Consider the following 24,681-nt stretch of genomic DNA (forward strand, 5'->3'; position numbering starts at 1 on the left):
TTTTTATAATAAAAAATAAAAATGTATGAAATAAAATACCCGTGACGTTCAGGGTCAGTGACGGACAGCTGTCTGTCTGTGTCACGTTCATGGTCACGTGCGTAACGTAATGCGTCATTGCGTCATAATCTCCTGTCATCGCTTCATTCAGAAAGTAGTCAGAATGCAAACATGTCAAGAAAAGAAAGGTAGATGCAGAATGTCGCGCTTTCCAAGACAAATGGACAAACAATTATTTATTTGTTGAGGTAAAAGGCAAGCCAGTATGCCTTGTGTGTCGGGAGGCGCTCGCGGTTATGAAAAAGGCGAACCTCGAACGTCATTACAACTCAAAACATGCTAACCTGGACAACTTGAAAGGACAAATACGCTTGGATAAAGTTAACGCTCTCCGTCTGAGTTTGGGTGCTCAACAAGCAGTCTTCACAAGACCACAATCTGACCGAGACAACGTTACGCATGCTAGTTTTGTGTTGAGTGAGCTAATCGCTAAGAAGCTGAGGCCGCATTCAGATGGAGAATTTGTGAAGGAGTTAATTATTGCCGCGGCGGAGCTGCTCGCACCGGACAAAGTAAAATTGTTCCAAAGTGTCAGTTTGTCTCGAAGAACTGTCTCAGATCGGATTGCTGACATGGCACAAGATATTGAGAAAACACTGAGGGACACCGCAAGAGATTTCCAGTTTTTCTCTCTGGCCTGCGATGAGACAACAGACATAACAAACACCGCCCAACTGGCCATTTTTGTGCGGGGGATTACAGCCGAGTTTCATACGAGGGAGGAGTTGCTGTCTTTGCAAGCCATGCATGGCACCACCAAAGGTGAGGATTTATTTGAGCAAGTTGTTTTGGCTACGAACAAATTCGAACTGCAGTTTGACAAGTTAAGTGGCCTGGCAACGGATGGAGCCCCAGCCATGGTTGGCGCGCAAAAGGGATTGACTGCATTGGTCAAAAAATAAATGAGTCGTCTCAGTCTCGATCCAAGTGAGTTAGTTGTATGCCACTGTATCATACACCAAGAGAATCTGTGTGCACAGTCCCTGAAGTTCAACAATGTGATGACAACTGTCGTTTCCACCATAAATGTCATCAAAAGCAGAGGGCTGAACAGCCGCCAGTTCAAAGAGCTACTGAGTGAACTAGAGTCAGAGTACGGAGATCTGGTTTACCACTGTGAGGTGCGCTGGCTGAGTCGCGGAAATATGCTCACACGGTTTTACTCACTCAGAGAAGAAGTGAAACAGTTCATGGAGATGAAGGGGAAACCTGTCATAGAACTCAGTGATAGCAAGTGGCTGTGTGATTTGGGCTTCATGGTGGACATTACCAAGTACCTGTCAGAGCTGAACGTCAAGCTCCAAGGTCCCAACCAGCTTCTCAGCTCTCTACAATCAAATGTGAAGTCATTTGAAGCTAAACTAAAGCTGTGGCAAGTGCAACTGGAAAGGGGAAACACTGTCCACTTTCCCACTCTGCAAGAACAAAAGCCTGCTGTGCAAGAACAAAAGCCTGCTGTGACATCTGAATATGCTGCTGCTGAGTGTGCAAAACTCCTCCAGGCATTTGGAGAGAGGTTCCAGGACGTGAAAAGTAAGCAAAGGGAACTGAACATATTTGCCACGCCATTTAATGTGGAACCAGCTGATGTGCCTGACAACCTACAACTCGAAATCATTGAGCTGCAAAGCAATGACGAGCTAAAAGCTAGGTACAACAACCTCCCTCTGCTGGAGTTCTACAAACTGTATGTACGTGCTGAGGATTTTCCCATTCTGAGGAGACATGCACTGAAGTTTGCGTCAGTGTTTGGGACCACCTACTGCTGTGAGCAGTTTTTTTCAAAACTGACTCTTGCAAAGACTCGGTTCCGCTCAAGACTGACTGACCCAAACCTGCAAAACCAGCTGCGAGTAGCATCATCATCATTACCAGCTGACACCAAACGCCTCGCTGAAGAGAAACAGTTCCAGCCATCGCATTAGGTGAGTCCGATATGTGTTCAATAATTTGTTTTAATTAATTATTTAATTAATGATAAATCTGTGGTAACCAAGACAGTCTGTTTGTTTCCTAACCAAGCAGGTAGGCTACCCGGTGGCCGTGGCTGGAGCCTAATCAGGAGGACTCGGGACAGCTGACTGAGTGTCCTGGTTACAGCTTAAAAGGCGTTCCAGTCCACAAGCTCTCTCTCTCTCTCTCTCTCTCTCTCCTCCAGCACCATTATTCTATATTACACCGTACAACACCCTCCTCGCCATACTTTCCTGCATTCACTCACTTACACTACTGATACACTGATTCTCATACCCCATTGGATTATTGTTCAGTTTGGCATACCTTAGTTCTATTAAATTCTTGTTATTCTGATTATACATGGTGTGTGTGTCCCTTTTTGTTATGGTCCAGAGCCAGGCCGTAACAATGGCCCTTGAAGGATGTTCAAAAAATGTAAATGGCCCTTGACAGGAAAAAGGTTCCCCACCCCTGGTTTAGATGTTACAGCTCTTTAATACGTGGCACCCTCCTTTTCAAGGGACCAAAAGCAACTGGCCCAATGACGTGACGTGATGTCCAAACCCCTTTATGAAGTGAAAATAAGGAAAATGTTTATAAAAAAACATTTATTGAATCTATTAATCTCTGTTTATTAAATGATATGAAAATGTTTTGAGGGTGTAGCATAGCCTAGTGTTACTGACATGCTGGACATACCCTCACTGCCTTACAAAGGTCAAGAGCTATTAGACTCTTTACTCACAACATGTCATACCGGATAACTGGCATGGGGAAATGTTAGAAATGAAATAAAACTAGGGCTGGGTATCGCCACTGATTTCCCAAAACGATTCGATTCCGATTCACAGCTCCCGATTCGATTCACGATTCGATTCGATCTAGTTACAATATACATTTTTTGCTTGAATATGAAAGAGATTCTCCGAACTAATGCTATAAATGGTTCAAGGAATATAACATGTAGCATTGTTAAACATATCAATGAATTGACTCCAAAGCAGTTACATGAATGTACTTTTTATTTACATATGACTTTGCTTTTGTCCAGCTCATCTCTATCGTCACATTTTTTAAATCCAAAATGCACCCAGACATCTGACTTTAAGCCTGGTGGTGACTTGAGTGTCCCTGCCATCGCCATGTTTTTAGATTTTAGTGTTGAGACCTCACGTTGCGTGAGATATGATAAATTCTTGTAGCGCGAGATCTGGCCACGAGATCTCGTTGCAGGTTGAAGCTGCAAGCAAAAAATAAATAAAAAATATGAAAGATCGATCTCAGGATTTATGAATCGATAATCGCTCATTTAATGAAGATCGATTCAGAATCGGGAAATCGATTTTTTGAACCCAGCCCTAAATAAAACCTAAAACCTCTCTAACCCTAACCCATATATTGAAATATAACAAACAATATGACGTCATAATAATATGATTGTTATGCTTTGAAGCATTCTGTCCTAAACAATGTCATCCGGGATAACAAGCAGTCTGGAGCAATTTGATGACATGTTATCAGACAGGACGTTACACAATGATGACATGTTCGCCTTGCGAATCAAGACAAACCAGGTTGACTTTATTTCCTTTATGGTGTTGTTACCTTGTTAACTTGTTTGGAACAGATCACGAGTAGAACCTCTGAGTTCTCAGACTATTTATCAAACAAAGGAACAGTTACAAGAGCAGCTGCTGCTGGTGGTGAGGGGCTGGCTGAGGTGAAGAGAGCCTCACCCCCTGGCTCCACTCCCCTATTTGTAAACAATGATGTGTAAATACAGTTTCAAATAATATCCCATCACCTTTACTGTAGAAAAGCCCAAGGTGCGAAAACTAGGATGATCCACATGATGTCATTTCAGGTTATAGGTCACATGATGTCACTTCAGGTTATAGGTCACATGATGTCACTTCAGGTTATAGGTCAGGGGGTAGGGCTCAGAACACAAGAAGCCATTTTGAGATGACCACATGGCTTTAACAAAGGGTCGTAAACCCTCCCCTCCCCTCCCCTAGCCCCCATAGTCAGGAGGGTCCTTATAGCAAAAGGCAAACTATACAGTTTATACGGTTTATGTGTGCATGTGTGCCAAAATCTACTACAATGGCGCTACGTGTGGACACGGGATTTCTAGACGTTATTTGCGTTGATGGCCTTCCATAGTGGAGAAGCGCCATCAGTACCTCCGTGTGCTCGTCCAGACCAGGCGACACGGACATAAACTGATAACAAGTTCCGCCAACATGATAATGGGCCGGTTTCAGAGACAAGGCTTAAGCCTAGTCCTGGACTAAATCACACTTTCAATGTAAAATCTCCATTGAAGATGCTTTTTAGTCTAGGATTAGGCTTAAGCCTTGTCTGTGAAACCGGCCCATAGTGTTATATATATAACAACATTGTATAGTGGACAGAATAGCCTATCTCTGCAGACAGAAGTGGTCAGTAGTAACATGTTAGACAGTGAGGCAGCGAGCTGAGACAAAGGCTTCTACTCACCTCCGACACTCAGAGTCTCCCGTTCTCCTTGTTGACTGTTGAGATGTTTCCCGCAGTAAATGAAACCAAATACAGAGATGTAACTATTCTAACAGTTCTGGTTCTTCTTGTTCTTTTGGGTTTAGCGGCAGCTCGCATCCCAGATGTTTAGTGATGTGTCCTTCCGTGTCGAGTAACCGAGGCACATGTGATGCGCGTATCGAGGCATTTGTTGATGACGTATATGGTAAGAGGCATGTGTTGATGACGTGTATGGTAACCTGCCGGCCGTACCACGTGACCGATTCGGGAAGTGGCTCGGATTTGGCGCGAGACTGAGAAGGGTCCAGCTGCGGACATCACGCCTATCACCCGGAAGCTTGATGGACCATATTTGGTTGGAGTGGTTGGAGCGCGTCATATGCATATTTGCATAGACAACGTCATCGCCTTACGACGGTGGAAACCACATTTTTCCAGCAATGGATTCTACAGTTAGGCCCATATATGGAATGGAATGGAATGGACTTTATTTGTCATTGCTACAGTACAGGTACCAAACAACGAAATTTAGGAGGGGAGGCTCCCCTGGTGTTTAGGAAAGGAAAAAGAAAACACATTTTAGAAAAAGCATAGATGCATAAAATCACAAGAAGGTAAGGAGCTGGTTTACATCAATAGAGGCTATGTACACAATCCACTGTACTATACTGCACAGATAGTCAACTAGGGTTGTCATATTGCACAAAAAGTATTTTTTCACATTATTTTAAAGTGTCACAGTTTGCAGGCTTGAAAATGTACATGTTTGTGCCTCAGCACTAGCTGCCATACAATCCGTCCGGACTGTCCTGGGCCCAGAACTTAGGCCTTTTCTGTGTTCAGGGCCTTGACGGCCCTGTGGTAGAAGCTGTTCTTCAGTCTGTTTGTCTTAGCGGCCGGGGTCCTGTACCTCCTGTTCGAGGGCAGCTTGACAAAGTGTTCGTGCCCAGGGTGGGTCGGGTCCTTGGAGATCTTGGAGGCCCTCCTGAGACAGCGTGTTTTGTACAGCTCCTCCAGAGAGGGGAGGGGGGCGCCGGTGATCTTCTGTGCTGTTCTCACGACTCTCTGTAGCTCGTTTCTCTCCGCTGTTGTGCAGCTGTGGAACCAGTTGGAGATGCCGAAGGTGAGGATGCTCTCCACTGCACCGTGGTAGAAGGCCACCAGTATCTCCTGCTTGTTGTGTTGTTTCCTGAGGCATCTCAGGGTGTATAGCCGCTGTTGTGCCCTCTTGATGGTGCCTTTAGTGTTGTCCTTCCAGGCCAGGTCATATATATATTTGGTCACAGACAGAATTTGTGTTATTTTAGCAGAAAACGCTTGCCTCAGGCTGATTCACCAAATGGCTACTATGAAGGTATGTTTTTTTCAAATAATTTATGCAAGAAATGTTTATACTAAGGATAGTTGATTGTTGAAGTGACTGGATGAAAAGGTAATGTTGTGGCTTACAGTGTTTCCTCCAGGATTTTTCCCATTGGTGGCAGGGTGGTCATCTTTCCCGCGCGCAGCGCGCGCGATTTTTGTTTCTCGCGTGCACGCGCATAACACGCGTGCACGCGACACCAATCGTGGTGATTTTAGAGGCAATAGATTATATACAGTATAACAGCACTTGGACCTTTAACTATGTGTATCGCTCCGCCACACAGGTGTTCTATTAAATGACCGTTAATTAGACATACAGAAACTGTCCGATGTTAATTAGACATACAGAAACTGTCCGATGCGGGAATCGAGGTGAGGGAGATCATGGCAGTGAGCGGGCATAGGTGAGATTACGATCTGAATTGTGATTTATATTCATTTATAATGAATGAGTAGCGGAGCATACACATTTAAACAAAAAACCAACAGGACAGCTACAGTGTGTGTTGACGCAACTTCAGGGGAGTGTGTTCATTTTCTGCTGTGTTGGCCACCCAGGGACACACCATCAGACACACACTGAGAGAGGGAGTGTGGTGCAGATCTTTTGGGCAGTGCACCGCTCCCCTCTTTCACTTTCCCATAGTCATGCTCCCTCCGGACTCTTTTAGGAGGCCGCCCGGTGATCAGTGCCCGTCTGCCCCCAAGTGGTGACTTCCGACGAGCCACAGCTGTAGGCTGGACTCCAATCTGCGTGCTTGTTTGCAAGCCTTTTCTTGGTCTCATTTTGATACGCTTGGCTGCAGCACCCCTTGTCTTACCGAAAGTGGACAGCGCTGAGATCAGCCCACTGTCTGTAGTAAACTTTTCGTAAGAAGAGACGAGCGATTGGATGGGGGCTTGGAACGTGTCATCCCGTCTCAGCTTGTCCTTCAGTCCGTCAAACATCATTTTGAGGCGATCTCCGAGATGCTGATTGGCTGACGCTTCTCCAGGTGCGGGGGCTTCTCCAGGTGCGGGGGCTTCTCCAGGTGCGGGGGCTTCTCCAGGTGCGGGGCCAGTTTGCTCTCGGGTGCCTATTTCGCAAGAATACACTGTGTTAATATCAGTATGTTAATGCAAGCATGGTGTTTTATGCATTTTTCCAATAGGTACACATACAGTATGTATGACGTAAGTATATCATACTGTAAGTGGGCCCACTGTTCAGTTTAATCAGCTGGCCTGAGGTGGCCTTGAATGTGATAATGTCCTGCTGAAAAATACTCACTTGCATTGAGTTGAGTTTCCTCAAAGTCTTCCTCCCTCTCAAACTCCAAACCCTTAAACCAGTTGTCTGGTACGTTGAGCTTTCCTTTTTGACAGAGGTACACAGAGTCATGAAGTAAGCAATACTGTTCATTTTTGAGAGACTGTGTGTATAATATATCAGGCGAATGGACAAGCAAGCCAAGTACTATACCTGTGGCAATCTCATAAAAGCACTTCCTTGCAGTGGATGACATCACTGGAAAGGAGTGGCTGCCTTGCACGTTGAAGGCCTGCATTACCGCATGCTGGTGCTTGCAGTTGCCATTGTTGCCAACTGGACTGCACATGCCCACAGAGACATTCACCAGGTACACAGCTTCTCCAGATTCACTGGGAACCGCATAGTTGGATTCATCTTCCTAAAATATGAAAAGAGATGAACGTTGAAGATAATATTACAAAAAAATAAACTCAGGCGTTACAAAATAAACATAAAATACTTTGTGATCAACATTTAGTCTTTATGTATACATTTTGTTGGTAAGTAGCCGTGTAAGAAGCCCAGCAAGCCCGTGTAAGAAGCCCAGCTGGTCAGTATTGAAAGATCCCTTCAGTGAGTTACAAAACCCCTCAGCTAATGCCTCTGGGTTCAAAACGCACTGTGGTAGTGACCGTTTTCGGTGTACGCCCTTACATATGCACAAAGAATACACACCTTGACGATTCTGTCAGGACACACAACGTCTTTGTACTTGGACTCCCGCTTCGCAGTACTCTTATTTGCGGCATCCAGTAGTCTCCTGACATAGTATGCCTCCAGCCTGGTGAAGATGAAGTCTACCAGTTGAGTGATGTTGTAGGCCTTCAGCCTGTAGGGAAGGGAATTGAGAACTGAATCGTATCAGAATTATACCTCTGAGAATCACGATACTATAAAGGAAAAGATAAGCATTGTAATTCATGGTGCGTGTGTGTGTGTGTGTGTGTGTGTGTGTGTGTGTGTGTGTGAGAGAGAGAGTCTTTGTGTGTGTGAGAAAGTGTCTGTGTGTGTGTGTGTGAGAGAGAGAGTGTGTATGTGTGAATGGCATTGCATCCCTACCTGTAGAAGATCCTGTCCTTCAGAACCCTCATGGCACTCTCCACAAAGTTATTTGTGTTGTTGCCCCGTGTCGGAAGGCCTGAGCGGAGACAGACAGCCCAGTCCATGCGTCGTGTGAACACTGAGGCCAGATGGTCCCTGTAGCGCTGGTGTTTCAGTACCGTCAGGTCCTGGAGAGCCTGGTGGTAGGAGGCCTCCAGGTCCTGTGGTGACACGGCGTACACCAGATGTTTAAAGATCTCTAGGAGACGATGCCGGTCCCCCTTCGGCACCTGTGATGGAAATGATTGAATGAATGAAATGTTATTTATATAGCGCATTTCATACCCAGAGGCAACACAATGTGCTTCACAAAGGAAAGGAGGGGGTGTATAGGCCCCACCCTTTCAGCACCATTTTCCAGGGGGAAGCAAAAAAACTGTTTACCCATGGGGCCAGATAAATAAGTAAGAAAATATTACTGTATCAAGCTTCTTCATATGTTACACTAGAGCCCACCTAGGCTACGGCTCGATCTATACTAAAGCCTGGTGGAGTGGCGTAACCTAACTTCCTTTGATATACCGTGGAAGTGTGATTTGCCTGACTGACTCTGCCTGACTCTGTGTGTTACCTGGCTAGGGGACCAGAAAACAGCTTTTAGAATAAAATTATATGAATTTCGATGACATACCCCATGGTGAGTGTCCCAGAGCCACCTCCACATGGCCTGCAGCATGTGAAACACGCAGAGGAGGGGAGTGGTCTGAGGGAAGGCATTTTGTAGTGCCTGTCGCAGGGCTTTGCAGTCGTCAGTCATGACGACCTGTGGGCCTAGTTCTCCTCTTCCATAAAAAGCATCCTCTGGAAGGATGGTCATCAGCAACTTGAGTCCTGCTGTGATGGTCCTTTGTGACTCAGAGGTGATGTGTGTGTTGATGACTCCAAGTGGCAGCCCACCTGCAGTCGAATGGGTCAGCAGGAGAAAGATCCTGCTATTCATGCGGTCACAGTTTCCTGACACAAACAAAAACAAACTTTATTTAGCCATGCAAGTCTTTAAATGACCACTTCCCTCATTATCAATCAGCTTTATGTCCTTCAAACCTGAAGAATCCATGAACATCAGTTCTCCACTGTGTTTCCCAAGCCTGTGGACCCTCTTCATTAATGGAGTGCACACAGCGATGATGGTTTGCCCATCTGTGGTCTCCTCCATCCTCACACAGGTCTCACCCTGCTCCATGTTGTAGGCCTCCAGACGTTGCTGGAGGTTTACTATCATAGCGTTCCCAGATGCTGCTCCATACTCCCTCTCAAAAATGGAATAGTATAATCTGTAATGGCAATAAACAACAAATATGTTTCCATCTTTTGTCCCCTGGGAGATGTTACATGCATTAATGCTTACTTGATTATTGTGACTATTTTTTAATATGCTAACGTGAAACTAACCGATAACAAAAGTAGATATCTGGGCAGATGGACCAATCTGCTGAGGCATATAGGTAAACATCACCCTTCTCCTCCTGAAGGTTGTATTTCAGTGTGTTCAGGGCTGAGGAGGGTGAGTGGCCACTCTCAAAGAGCTTCTCCAGTTTCTCCACCGTTTCTTTTGCTACATCGCGCTGCTGTAAGGCCTCGGCACAAGTAAGGCGGTGGTTGTGGGTGTTTTTTATGGTGACATGGAAAAACAACCCCTCTTGGTTGTGGCAATCAACAGATCTACAAAATATGGAACGGAAACATGAGCATGTAACCTCGATTAAACTGTATGTCATGTATATTAATCTCAAAATGATTGTTCCGTTACAGAACAAACCTGGACTTTCGGTTTCGAGAGCGAATGCTTTTTTTAAGCACAAGGTAGAGCCCAGCTGGACGGTTTGTGTTTTTCTTTGTCTGACTTGTGTGCCATGTGTTGTGTTGGCATCTTAAGTCCACCTTTGAACATAGAAATTCTTAATTAAAGGTCTTACCACTTTAACAATTATAAAAACAAGAAAAATTACTTGAATGATCTTACCCTGTAGCTGTTGCGCCGTCCAGAATCCTGAGTAGCAGGATACGTTTTGGCCACTCTCATGGACATCTGTGATGACCGTTGGAAGTCCTCCAGCCATGTCTCTACCTCCTCCCTGGTGCTGAGTTGGAGCTTTAAAGAGGCTGTGAAACCTCCCCGCTCCAGTGGAGTATATGAGCAGATATTATGGCAGTACCCCTCAGGGACAAGTTGCTGTTTAAACACATTAAATGTAAGGTTAGTAAATCAACCATCACAAACCAACAAATATCACTTTCATCATCTTCCTCTGCACATATGCAAGTCTGTCATTTAACCCAGTAGTCATTCTGTTATTTCAAATCCAGTGTAAATAAGATTCTTAGATTCTTAAATCCAGTGTATACAACAGTCTTAGATTCTTAAAAAACAAAATGTCTGTGCCCACATGCTGGCTCACTGAAATGGCTGGAACAGACATACACCCACTAAATAAACCATCTGGACCATAGTTCATTTGATCAGTTACACCTGTATTTGGACTGTAAAATGGCTGTTGATATGGGTAGAGGCTAGATCCGATCAACACAACGGACACCTAACCCTAACCATTCGATACCTGTGCCTAAACTTAACCGTCCAAACTAAGCCTAACCTCAAGATGCTCCGGTATCCCCAAGTCATCCTGCTTTCCACAAATATGACACCACTTAATGTTCATGGCTGCCTCGATCTTTTCCCTCTCTCGCTCGTCTTTTCCCTCGCTCACTTCTCCTTCAGTAGTCTACCTTAATTGATACAAAATGTAAAATGTTAGACATGTTAGAAGGGTGGGGAACAATGAGACTGTTACACTTAGAATGTGTTTTTGAGATTAGATTGCAAGTGGACAGCGAGAAACATTGCTGTTTAAACTTGTAATATGCGTCTCCAAAAAAGTGTTCCACTGACCACCTCTGTCCACTTGTGTCCAGATGTCATTGACAGTTCAGCCAAGTTCCTCAGCAAGCATCCAGCGTAGATAATAATATATATATATATATATATATACATATATTAGATAGAAAGGATAACGTACACACGACTGCTCGCATCGGTTAACATTCCGGAAAGAGGAAGATTTATTTGGCGCTCTAACATTTATAGACATGAACGTAGCGTGAGTATGCAAATGAGATCAACAGTCAACGTCAACAACGTGAACGTGACATGTTTCTTTATGACTTCTAACACTGTAGCTGATCGGCTTGAATATAATCTAAGAGAGTTCAAGTTTAAACAACTCCTAAAGTTCTGAAATGTTCCTGAAATGTACTGCTCCTTTGATACTGTATTTCCCCTGTGTGGTTGCTTATGCAGTAATATGGTTTGTGGGTGGTTAATATCAGAATAAAACGTGCAGACTGCAGAATGAGTGTTTCTGGTTTATTTTATGAAGCTGTGTATTTTTACACTGTGTTGCCCAGTCAATAAACATGTTTCCTTATGACTTCTAACTTCTCTGGGCGTGCATTTCAACCCGTTCACACGCCGCATGTTAGCGTTTACGTTAGCCGTTTACGTTAGCCCAAGCTATAGCTTATAGCAAGGAGTCTGGCTTTAGATGGTAGACTCGCCAGCCAATGAGGGGGCAATGAGGGAGTGCTTCGCCAACCAATCAGGTAGCGGTATTGCCAGCCAATGAGGGGGCAATGAGGGAGTGCTTCGCCAACCAATCAGGTAGCGGTATTGCCCTGCCACCCCCCTACCATCCTAGGTTTCGCAAATTCGCGTCCAGGGCGGGAAATAACAATTTCCCATCATGCCTCACTTCAGTGTGACTGAACCCATCTCTGTCTCTTTTCCCACAGCAACAGCAGGAAGTGGCTACGGTCCGCAAGTCGCTCCAGTCTATGCTGTTTTAGGGGATCCCTCTTATTGATGCTACTGCTTATGTTAAGTTCACCATGGTTACGCGTTGGCTTTGAATGTTTCTAAAACCAGACTTTGTTGTTTCAAGATCACGTGTTTCTTTGTGTTGTTATTCTGCCAGTTGTCTGTCTGCTGTGTGTCTGCTGTTGTTTCAGGCACAATTTTACCAAAACTGTTGTGAAAAATGTAATGGTTAAATCCCAAACTATTCATACTTAAATAAAATGGTATTATTTAAAGCTATGAGAAGTAGTACTCATTCTGTTATCTTAAATACAAGATAAAATAATACAAGATACTTTTATTTTCACACAACCAGTTGGTGGATTTAGTTTTCATGGGAGCTCCACATTCACCTCACCATGAGAGAAGACAGTCCAGCAGAGCAGGAGGGGTGGGAGCTCAGTGTGTGTGTGGCTCTGGGGGATAAGCTGTGGTTGAGGGGGTCAGCCCACCTGCCAGCGGGCAGGAGGTCAGAGAGGTGAGGTTATGAAGGTGAGGTTATGAAGGAGGTCAGAGGGGTGAGGTTATCAAATCACCTCCTAACCACAGGTGACGACAATAAACAAGTTCCTTAACCCGCCTGACAGCAGCCACTGAGGACAGCCAGCTCACCCTTTAGTGAATGATGGTTAGGGTTAGGGTCAGGGTTAGAGTTAGAGGTCAGGGTTAGAGGTCAGGGTTAGGAGGCTTGAGGAGTTCGCCTACTGGGCTAGCTCGGCTAACCGTTCGCATGCTAGCTGGCGAGTGAAAACCGAGTGGGTTTTTATGACAATATTTTCGTGACATGTCAGTTGGTGTCAAATGTAAATGTGGCTTAACTCCATGGGACAGTATTCATACCTGTTTCTGGTTATTTATGGTTTGTTAAAGTGTTGGTTAAACCAGGTAGGGTAAAGACTAGTGTCGTGTATTCTTATTGGTTATGAATCAAAGAACAGTTAGTTTAAGACAATTTAATCAGTTACAGGCAGATTTATACATTACATGCGTTCTCCATGGACCTCGGGCTGGAAGAGAACGCTCTCTCCCTCTGTCCCCGTTTCCTTTCAGAGGGGAGGGGCCAGCGTGTGTGTGTGTCTTTGCCCAACCCCCAGGTCTCTGATAGCTGGTCCAGGGGCCATCTGTTAATGATCAGTGTGTGTGTGTGTATGTGTGTGTGTTTAAAATATACTACATATTCATACATAGATCATACATACTACAGAAATATACGACACTAGCTAGCGAGCTAGCCCAGTGGCTTGCGCTAGAACGCACATCTTTCGGGTCCCCGGTTACCATGGTAACAATAGTAGCCGCAGCGTACCCGGTTACGTCGCGGCACTGTGACGTCATAAAGATTACCATCTTAATGAAACTTTGTAATAACTTAAAGTAGTCAGTGTGCTGCTTGAATAACAGTATATATTTATTGTCCATTGAAAATTACTCAGTACACAGCTGTTAATGTCTAAACAGCTGGCAACAAAAGTGAGTACTTTCATGTGCTTTCAGGGGTACCACCCAGTGACCTAAAGATGTCACCACAAAAAAATATGAAGTGTCTCAGACTTTGCAAACAATAGTTAGGGGGGGGGGGGGGGGGGTCAGAATATGCCAGCATGAAAGGCAGGCTGCCATATTCTGACCCCCTCCCTCAAAATGCTCCCTGTTCCAACTACAAACAATGCTTTCTAGCAGTGGTGTAGGTGTCTGAAGTGGGTAGTCTATATTATAAAAGCAAACATTCTGAAATTGTTTGGTTTTTACATCAGTGGTGGATAAGAAGTGCAGTGAGCAAAACATGTAGGTTAACCACAATACATGAATGAATGAATGAATGAATGGTCTTTATTGTCATTGATATAGTACAGGTACCAAACAACGAAATTTGGGAGGGGGGGCTCCCCTGGTGCTAGGAAAAAAAACTAAAAACAAGAAGGCAAAAGAGCTGGTTTACATAAATAAAGGCTATGTACACTATCCACTATACTATACTATACAAATAAAACACTGTGCTGTACTCTATGCTATGCTATACCTATTCTAACATTTCCTATCTCTGAACCTTATGTATCATGCTTATGTATATTGCACATAGTGTTATTGCACATTCATTTAAAGTGTCGCAGTTTGCAGGTTTGAAATGTTCACAGTTGTGTTTCAGTATTGCACTTGATTTCAATCTAGTAGCTGCCATCAAATTGTCTAGATTGTCCAGGGCCTAGAACCTAGGTCTTTGCTGTGTTCAGGGCCTGAATGGCCCTGGGGTAGAAGCTGAGCTTCAGTCTGTTTGTCCTTGCGAACATGGTCCTGAACCGCCTGTCCGAGGGCAGCCGAGCAAAGTGTTCGTTCCCAGGGTGGGGTGGGTCTCTGGAGATCTTGGAGGCCTTCCTGAGGCAGCGTGTGTGTGTTGTACAGCTCTTCCAGAGAGGCGAGGGGGGCGCCGGTGATCTTCTGGGCCGATCTCACGACTCTCTGTAGCGCATTCCTCTCTGCGGCTGTGCAGCTGGAGAACCACACGCAGATGCAGTAGGTGAGGATGCTCTCCACTGCGCAGCGGTAGAAGGTCACAAGCATCTCCTGACTGATGTGGTTTTTCCTGAGGACTCTCAGGAAGTAGAGCCGCTGTTGTGCCTTCTTGATGATGGCTGCTGTGTTGGTCTTCCAGGACAGGTCATCCTGTATGTGCACCCCCAGGAATCGGAGGGTTGAGACTCTCTCCACGCTCCCTCCATCGACGAGCAGGGGCTGGACCTCTGATTTTTTCCTCCTGAAGTCCACGATGATTTCCTGGGTCTTTGACTGGTTCAGCAGCAGGTTGTTAACCTTGCACAGCTTGCCCAGCTGCTCCACCTCATCCCTGTACGCCGCCTCGTCCCCCCCCAGCACGCGTCTCACTTCATGCTCTGTGAGGGTGAGGCTGCTGAGAGCTGGAGAGAGTGGTGTTTGTGTTGTGGTTACCTCCGTTCGCCCCTCGTCGAACCGGGCGTAGAAGGAGTTCAGCTCTTCCGCCAGCAGGGGGTCGCCCTCAGCGGCTGTGAGCCTGTTGGCTCTGAAGTTTGTCATGTGCTGAACCCCCTGCCTCACCCGCCTGGAGTCGTTGCTCAGGAAGCATTCCTCAATCTTCTCTCTGTGGTCTGCCTTGGCCTCCCGGATGCCACGGTTTAGGTTAGCCCTGGTGGTGTTGTACAGCAGTTTGTCCTTCGCTGAGAAGGCGTTGTTCCTCTCCTTGAGCAGTTGTCGGACCTTCTCAGTCATCCATGGCTTCGTGTTGGGGTAGACCCAGACACGTTTGTCCACGGTGGCTGAGTTGGTGCAGTTCACTATGTGGTTCAGAACCGACGACGTGAACTGTTCCAGGTCCTCATGCTCATATTCATTCAGGCAGATCTGCAGTGGAGCGGACCCTGCTGGCCAGATTCTGACAGTCTTAGTGGTGATGGGAGCACTTTTCCTCATGGGAGTGGGCTGGGAGGCTGGGATCAGGAGGATGGACACGTGGTCAGACATGCCTAGATGAGCTAGCGGTCTAGCTTTGTAGGCAAGCTTGATGTTGGTGTATACTTTGTCCAGTGTGTTATCTCCTCTTGTTGCACATTTAACATGCTGATAAAACTTGGGTAGTACTACCTTCAGGTCAGCATGATTAAAGTCCCCCGCGATTATATTATGTACTGCTTGAGGATCTGTGCTCTGTCCACCACTGATGACGTCATGTAGCCAGGCTAATGCTAAGCTAGCATCCACGCTTGGTGCAATGTAAACAGCTGTTATGTACACTGCGTTGAATTCCCTCGGGAGGTATGTGGGTCGGCATTTAACAGTCAAATATTCCAGGTCTGGGGAGCAGTGGCTACTCACAGTTTTTGTGTTTAAGCACCAGCTGTCCTTCGTAGATATAACGAGGCCGCCTCCGCGCTTCTTCTCGCTGAGTTCTGCCCTGTCTGCCCGGTGTAGCGAACGGCCCTGTAAGCCGACCGCGGAATCAACAATGGAAGCGCTGAGCCAGGTTTCTGTGAGAATGATCACACAGCTGTCCCCCACGGTGTTGTTGGTGGCTGTGATCGTGCAATGTCGGTGATCGTGCAATGCCGGTGATCGTGCAATGTCGTCCGGAATCCTTTGTTGTTTCAGAAACTCCGCTGTAACTGTTCTCCCGTTTTGCGCACCAACTTCTAGTAAGTCGTGCCTGCTGTAGGTACTATTTGCACAACTGTTCCTGTAGTACTGAAATAAAAATGTACATACAAATGTACTTAAAAGCCCTAAAAATTTCATACATTCATACACAACTATATATTATTTTAGCCCCCCCAGTGAGTGTAGTCACGCTAGTATGGGACCTGCACCTGTGGTACACGCTACCAGGGGCGGACTGGGATCAAAAAATAGCCCTGGCATTTGCGACACAACAGCCCTATTTCCAAACGCAACACACAACACGGATTGTTAACATAAAAAGTCAGAGGACAGATGCCAAACTACCGACATGTTTGCTGTAATTATATGTATTATCAGTAGGCAGTCATCAGTCAATATCTCTTTCAATAGCCTTTTCACACCGAATGTACTTTTTTGTGCTATTTTCGGCCCAATACATGCGAATTTCGGTGCATTCCTACTTCCAACTACACTTGCTCCCTGCATCCAGTTGTTGCACATTAACTGCATCGCTCTCATCAAATTCCCCCATTCTGAAAATGAAAGCAGTGTAACGTTAACTGCTGTTATAAACGGAATGATGACATGAGGTGCGTGTCCACTGGCGATATAGAGCTGACTACGATAGTTATGGAGATATACTCCAGTTCTATGAGTGGAGCTCCGCCCCATAGGGGAGCTCTGCTCCTATTGGTTTACCCCGCTACCTAAAGCTCTGCTCCTATTGGTTTACCCCACTACCTAAAGCTCTGCTCCTATTGGTTTAGGGCCCTGGGCATCCGCGATGCAGAACTGCGTGGATGGCCCGGCCGATATAAAATGTTTTGGGCCGCGGTCTGCTGAAATAAGTTATTTTCAATGAAAATCACCAGAGACAAAATTACAAATATATATATATTTTTTATATAATACATTCTGAGCGGCCCAGAGTCTCGCGGCCCTCCTGGCATTTGCCAGGCTTGCCCGGTGGCCAGTCCGCCACTGCACGCTACCCCACCCGCAATGTACTGCCCTCTCACTTGGTTGCAAGGTATTTCAACCGGGGCCTGGTTACCCCTTAATATCCAGGACAATCGTCCCTTCCTGGGGCCTGGTTAACCCCTTAATATCCTTTTTTCCTTAATATGTTTTAATACAAATTCCCAACACTTCCGGACCTAACTGTAAATAACCCAAAAAACATAAAATAAACATTAATCATGAAATATAAATATAACTCAAAATCATTAAACACAAATCATCCAAAATAAAAGCCTAAAGTAAAAAATGGCCATAACACATGATACACTGTTTGATGTGAGAGCATGCACCACGGGTGTGTTATAGGCTATAACGTCTGTTAAGATGACTCGATCGAGTCACAGTCAGCCTGCCAGTGACAAACGCTCTGTCTAAACTAGACTGGGAGACATCGCCAATGTTCTGGGTTAGTGTAGTAAGGCTCCCCTGAGGTCCGGCTGGTTCCGTCGGCATGGACAGGAGGATGGAAGGTGGACCGTGCTGGCTGCTGGTTTCACTTTCCGAGTAAGAACTGGTAGAGCTGGTACAGCTAAAGACCGAGATGGACGGGGTCCTTCCGGAGTAATCGGACACACTCTTCATGAAGGCGCTCTGGGTGTTATAATCCTTTCTGAAGAGGATGCAGTAGCACTTGGGGAGGAACTGGCAGCTCAGGATGCCGTAGTTGGAGATGAGGACGACGACCATCTCCACCGCCGGTATATACTTCCCGGACGTGGTGCTGTAGACGGGTATGAAGATCAACCAGGAGATGAGGTAGAGGAGCATCCCGAAGGAGATGAACCTGGCCTCGTTGTACTTGTCCGGAAGCTTCCGCCCCTTGAAGGCTAAGACGAAACACACCAGGGCCAGGAGGGCGATGTACCCCAGCATCACCCCGAACGCCGCGTAGGAGCCCATGCAGCATTCCAGCCGCAGGACGGTGGGGAGTACGGTGACCTTTGCCCGAGGGCTCTTGAGGACCAGCCAGAGGGTACAGAGGATGGCCTGCAGCACTACGCAGGCAGAGATGATGGTGAACGGCTGGTACAGCCTCCGCAGCTTGGGCTGGAGCACTGGGTTGAACTGGAACGCGAACAGGATCTTCAGAGACTTCACCAGGATGCAGGAGACACACAGGGTGAAGCTGAGACCATACAGCACATGTCGCACCTGGAGCAAACCAACAAACCAACCAATGAATGAATGAATGAATTAACTTGTTTGATCCAATAGCAATGACAGTCAGCCGTGAGCTAAAGTGGATGCGTAAGCACCCAGCACAGCATGGCTCAACTCTTTCTGGTCTATACCCCTATACTTTCTTTTTTTGTTTCTTTTTATTTTACTACTCGATCTTTTCAGCTTGTAAAGCGACTTTGAGTGTCTAGAAAATTACCCTGTTAATAATAATAATAATAATAATACATTAGACTTATATAAAGTCTAATGTATTATTATTATTATTATTATTATTATTATTATTATTATTATTATTATTATAACCTACCTGACAGTGGATGTTCCTGGGGCGGCCCACGAACAACGGCACGCTGGCAAAGCTTCCCGCCAGTGAGACCAGGATGACGTGGCAGAGCCAGCCGCCGCCTGCCCTCACCACGGGGGTGTTGCGCGCGTGCAGGAACAGCGACCCCACGAAGACCACCAGGACTATGCCCAGGGCGGAGAGGGTAATCAGGACCACCAAGGCAGTGTCGTTCCAGTCCAAGAACTCCAGTGTCTTGGTGAGGCAGATGGAGCTCCCTGCTGAAGACCACTCTCTCTCTGGGTCACAGCTCTGACACTGGTCCATGTCTTAGGACACACACAGACAGACACAGTCAATACTCTTGGACAGAATGCTAACTTGATGCTGCATGGGGAAGCATAGGAAGAGTGCTTTGGCCATAGCGTAACATTACAATCTAGTTAGATATCCCACGGTGGGTCAGAACATTTGAAACAAAAATGGCAATGTCATGCCTCATATTGTCATGATGGAGTAATGGCAGCTGTATTGAAATGATCGACCTCCCCTGGCAGTCAGAGTGAATAGAAAGACAAGATCAGTCTAACCTGTGTTGTTGGAGTAGTGGTTCTCAGGACAGTTGATGCACTCGTAGCAGCAGGTGTGTTGACCCTCAGCCGTCTTCTTCACCTGTCCAGGAAGGCAGCTGTCTGAGCACTTGGACACCACATGCTGAGGGATCAGAATCAGAATCAGAATGGCTTTTCTCAGTACAAGTACACAAAGAACATTCTTTGTCTTTGGTTCCACAATTGACATTCACAGTCAGATTGTACTGTATCATAATAAATAATGTTCATTTATTATTATGATTATTATGATTTATTATATACTCATACAAACTCAACTGACTGAGGAGCATGCAGATTATGGTATTCCAACATCTACCCGATCTGGAGAATGCATATGTGACAGCAGCTGGTGAAAGGGGGAGCAAGTCGGCAACGACCAAATGTTCAGACTTTTATTCTGAAAAATGTAAATAAATGTCAACGTTGTTGGAAATCAATGACACGCTCACTAGTCAAGCCACAATATTGCAATGCAATGCTTTTACTAACAATGTAAAGTCGTTTTATATTGAACTAGGTGGTAGTGGGGGTTCCCACCAAATCCATTGCATTGCAATATTTTGGCTTCACTCAGTCATTTTTAAAAATAAAAGTCTGAACATTTGGATTGGTTGCCGACTTGTTGTTCCCCATTTCACCAGCTACCGTCACATATTGTATTAAAAGTATACACACCTTAAATATGTTTTGTTGTGTTGAGTTTATAGTTTGGTTTCATCTGGTAATTTGACAGTATGTGTTAAAAAGAAAAGATTATATTCACGTGCGTGTGTGCAATGGTAGGATGGCCTTTATCTAACTCGGCGTCTATATCTAACTCGGCGTCTACCAACCACTGCCTTGACCCAGCGTGCCTCCCATGAATGTGGTTAGATTGTCAATGTGGGTTATTGTGAATTTGAACAACCTCATTTATGTGACAGCAGAAACAGAACACTACAGTCAAGAGAGTTTACCCGCAGGTCCCAGAGTTTCTTCTTGGTTTGGCCGTTGGTGTAAGTGAAGCTGTTGTTGTTTGGGTGGTACTCAGCCATGACTTCATTGACATCGACGGCCCCCTTGTCAGACCTCCACAGTGTGACGTCATAGGCCACGTTGATGTCCCCGTTCTTGTCAAAGTTGTAGCTTTTCCCCTCCTGCTCAAACTGTATTTTCTTTAGAGCTCCCAGAACCTAAGAGAAATGCACATACTGTAAGCCACGTGATATGTTTTCAAATGGGTGCCAAGAAAAAGTCTCTAAAGAAAGTCAATGACAGCGCAGTACCTCCCAGGGTTGGACTGAGTCCGGTCTCTTGCAGTCTCTGGTCCTGCAGATATCAGCTACCGCATGGGCGACTGCACTCACAGCGACCTTCACGTTGAGGATCAAGTGTGAGAACATGTTGGAAACGGTCATTAACTCCAACACCCTATTGGCGTCTCCCTCACTATCCAGCAGGCTGTAAAACTTATTCAGGAAAGTGTTCCTTTCTGTGACATTATCACTTATTATCAGACTCTTTAAGTAGTCCTGCAACTGGGTCAGGTTGCTCCTCTTAAAGGTGAACCCTATCACGTGTCCTACATCTGCCAGGTTCTGCTTTCCCAGAACATCGGCAACGGTGGACCAGCCTTCACTGGCCACCCACACCCTCTCCTCTGACTTGTTTGACCCTGACCCCCTCCCCTGGTCCCACAGCTCCTGGAACAGGAGCGTCATGTGGGGGCCCTTAGCAAACGACACCACCACATTCACATTGGTGTTACGACAGAGGGTGCTGGCCACCCGTTTGAGTGCAGGGCCAATCCCAGGGCTGGTCAGGGAGCTTGGCAGGATCTCCGTAAAGGCCACACAGAGGCCAGCTTCTCTGGCCTGCAACACAAAGTTGTCCATGGCCGAACGTCCGTAGTCACAGTCAGTGGTGACCATGGCCACCCAGATCCAGTCTCTCTCAAGCAGGAGCTTGACCATGGCTCGCGTCTGGTACAGGTCGTTAGGAACTGTCCTCATGAACGTAGGGAAGCGAGTCTTGTCGCTCAGCACGACAGAAGTAGATATGTAGCTGATCTGCAATAAAAACCTGCTTGTCAATCTGTTCAATTTATTACATGCATGCAAGGTATGTTGGTCAGTCATCAACCCTTTCATGACACTAGAACTATACGGTTCTATCTGACTTTTTTTGTTGGTAACATACACACATACTGGTTTGGTGTTACAAGGTTCTATCAGCAAACATTTCACCACCCTGATTGAATGCAGAGGGACTATCAAAATCCACCTTTTAGCCACATCCTGTAAGGCAGCCAATTAGCTGCTGCTAGTGGGCAGAAATAATGGTGCGCGAAGTACCAGAAATGATTAAAAACCATAAAGAGAATGACATTCTCTTCATTGTTTAATGATGATAGTAGTAGTGATGGCTAAGTGTGGATTTGTTACAGCAACGGTAGTGATGATAGTCTGTACCTAGTCTGTTTCTGTTCCCTTCACAAAATGGCTTATGAATGGTATCGATCATTTCACTGATTACCTGTGGAATCATCCCCAGGTCCAGTTGCCTGGCAACGCCGATGGAAACTTCAGAAAACGCTGCCCCAATGACAGCCACTGTAGTTGGGCTAGAGTTGTTTGCCCCGCCCACACAGCCCGTTGGCTTCTGGGTGAAGTCTGCACAGGCCCTGATTGCAGTGCTCACGTCAGAACAGGTGTCGTGGATGTGGTAGCCCAGGCTGATCCCCAGCTGGTCCAGGAGAGGAGATCTGTTGGCCGCCTCTACAGCCTGGATCATAGCCAGGGCCAGAGTGAAACCACCTGTGAAGAACCTGTGACAGCAGACAAACAAAGCATGAACCTGTCAGAGCAGAGCCAAGTCACAAATGATCTCTCTCTTTCCCTCTATCTTACACACACTCACACATGAGCACAATGAATCACACATACTGTAGGCTATGCACATACAGTTAGGTGGATATTTGGACACAGACAGAATTGTTGTTATTTTAGCTGTTTACCAAAACATCTTCAAGTTACAGTTATAGAATGAATATGGGCTTAAAGTGCAGACTCTCAGCTTTAAGGTAAGGGTATTCACATTCAAATTGAATTACAGGAATTACAGCTCTTTAATATGTAGCTCCCTCTTTTTCAAGGGACCAAAAGTAATTGGACAATTGACTCAAAAGCTGTTTCATGGGCCAGTGTGGGCTATTCCTTCATTATTTCTTTATCAATTAAGCAGGTAAAATGTCTGAGTTGATTCCAAGTGTGGCATTTGCATTTGGAAGCTGTTGCTCTATACGCACAACATGCAGTCAACGGAGCTCTCAATGCAAGTGAAACAGGCCATCCTTAGGCTGCAAAAACAAACAAAAAATCCATCAGAGAGATAGCGGGAACATTAGTAGTGGCCAAATAAACTGTTTGGTACATTCTGGGGAAAAAAGAATGCACTGGTGAGCTCGGCACCACAACGTGGACATCCATGGAAGACAACTGGTGGATGATCACAGGATCCTTTACATGGTAAAGAAAAACCCCTTCACATCCAGCCAAGTGAAGAACAGTCTCCAGGAGGTAGGCATATCATTATCCAAGTGTACCATAAAGGGAAGACTTCACCCGAACAAATACAGAGGGTTCACCACAAGGTGCAAGCCATTCATAAACCTCAAGAATAGAAAGGCCAGATTAGACTTTGACAAAAAACATCTAAAAAAGCCAGCCCTGTTCTGCAACAGCATTCTTTCGACAGATTAAACTAAGATCAACCTGTATCAGAATGATGGGAAGAAAAAAGTATGGAGAAGGCTTGGAACGGCTCATGATCCGACGCTTACTACATCATCTGTATAAAACGGTTGAGGCAGTGTGATAACATGGACATGCATGGCTTCTAATTGCACTGGGTCACTAGTGTTTATTGATGATGTGACAGAAGACAGAAGCAGACGGATGTATTCTGTCTGCTCAGATTCAGACAAATTCTGCAAAGTTGATTGGATGGCATTTCACAATACAGATGGACTGATTTTTTAGGTAAAGAAGTGGAATATTCTGTAATGGCCGAGTCAATCACCTGATCTCAACCTGATCGAGCATGCATTTCACTTGCTCAAGACAAGACTAAAAGGCAGAAACACCCACGAACAAGCAACAACTGAAGACTGCTGCAGTAAAGGCCTGGCAAAGCATCACAAAGGAGGAAACCCAGCATTTGGTGATGTCCATGGGTTCCAGACTTCAGGCAGTCATTGCCTGCAAAGGATTCTCGACAAAGTATTAAAAATGAAAATGTTATTTATGATTGTTAATTTGTCCAATTACTTTTGAGCTCCTGAAAATAGGGGACTGTATAAAAATGGTTGCAATTCCTGAACGTTTCATAAAATATGTTTGTTCAACCTGTTGAATTAAAGCTGAAAGTCTGCACTTCAATTACATCTCCATTGTTTCATTTCAAATCCATTGTAGTGACACACAGAGCCAAAATGATAGAAATTGTGTCACTGTCCAAATATTTACGGACCTAACTGTATGTACACACACACACACACACGGCAGTTAACCATATTTGAGAAAATATCACAATAGTTAGTCTCAGAGCAAGAGGATGTGGAAAAAGCGAGGGACCTCCTGTCCTGTATCTGGACACTCACCCGACACAGCGTCTCTCATGGACACCTGTGTAGTTGGTGTATTTCTCCACCCCACCGTGAATAGGGAAGAGCCCCCCAATGATGACGTCTCCTGGAGCTGTGACTGCTGATGGTCTGAACCCCTGCACAGAGGCCTGTCCTCCCTCCATCTCCAACATGATGACGAACAGGAACACCACATCAGAAATGCGTGCCATTTGTGCCATTCTTCCTCTCAGATTCTCTGTTTCTCTTTCTCTATTTCCCCTGGTTCTCTCACTAACTTCTTCTTTCCAACCCTGCCTCCTCTGTCCCTGTCTTTGCCTGTCTGTCTCTCTCTCTGTAAAATCAGGCTTGATTGACTAGTTTCAGAAACTCAGACACCAGTTTCAGAAACTCAGAAACCAGTTCATCCTGTTGGTCTTCATCTGTTGGTCAGTGGCAGATATAGGACATTGGGCTGAGCAGATTGATAGATGAATCGAACAGTTTAACCAATTAATACATTTTCATTTAGCAGAGGATATCTGAGGCAAACTAGGAGATGATTGGGTGTCTTTCTGTGTCTATGCGACATAGGCGTAAGCAATACTATTTCATATTTTCCAAATCAGTTTTTGTTGCCAAAAGTGTAGGCTATTTACTTTTGGTATAATGATGAAAAAGACACTG

General features: G+C 45.5%; 1 protein-coding gene across 1 annotated transcript; it reads right to left on the reverse strand.

The window, feature by feature from the left end:
* Positions 1–6,851: 6,851 nt before the first annotated feature.
* On the reverse strand, positions 6,852–24,227 carry LOC308169902 (G-protein coupled receptor family C group 6 member A-like; the record flags this gene model as incomplete). The annotated part of the gene is made up of 12 exons (XM_080544635.1): positions 6,852–6,980; positions 7,179–7,258; positions 7,367–7,574; positions 7,871–8,024; positions 8,255–8,457; positions 17,850–18,464; positions 18,802–19,106; positions 19,368–19,491; positions 20,348–20,563; positions 20,657–21,439; positions 21,906–22,197; positions 24,031–24,227. The coding sequence occupies 12 exons, from the start codon at positions 24,225–24,227 to the stop codon at positions 6,852–6,854; spliced, it is 3,306 nt and encodes a 1,101-aa protein (XP_080400761.1).
* Positions 24,228–24,681: the final 454 nt, after the last annotated feature.

The sequence above is a fragment of the Nansenia antarctica genome (assembly GCF_963989245.1).
Source record: "Nansenia antarctica genome assembly, chromosome: 14".
Lineage (NCBI taxonomy): Eukaryota > Metazoa > Chordata > Actinopteri > Argentiniformes > Microstomatidae > Nansenia > Nansenia antarctica.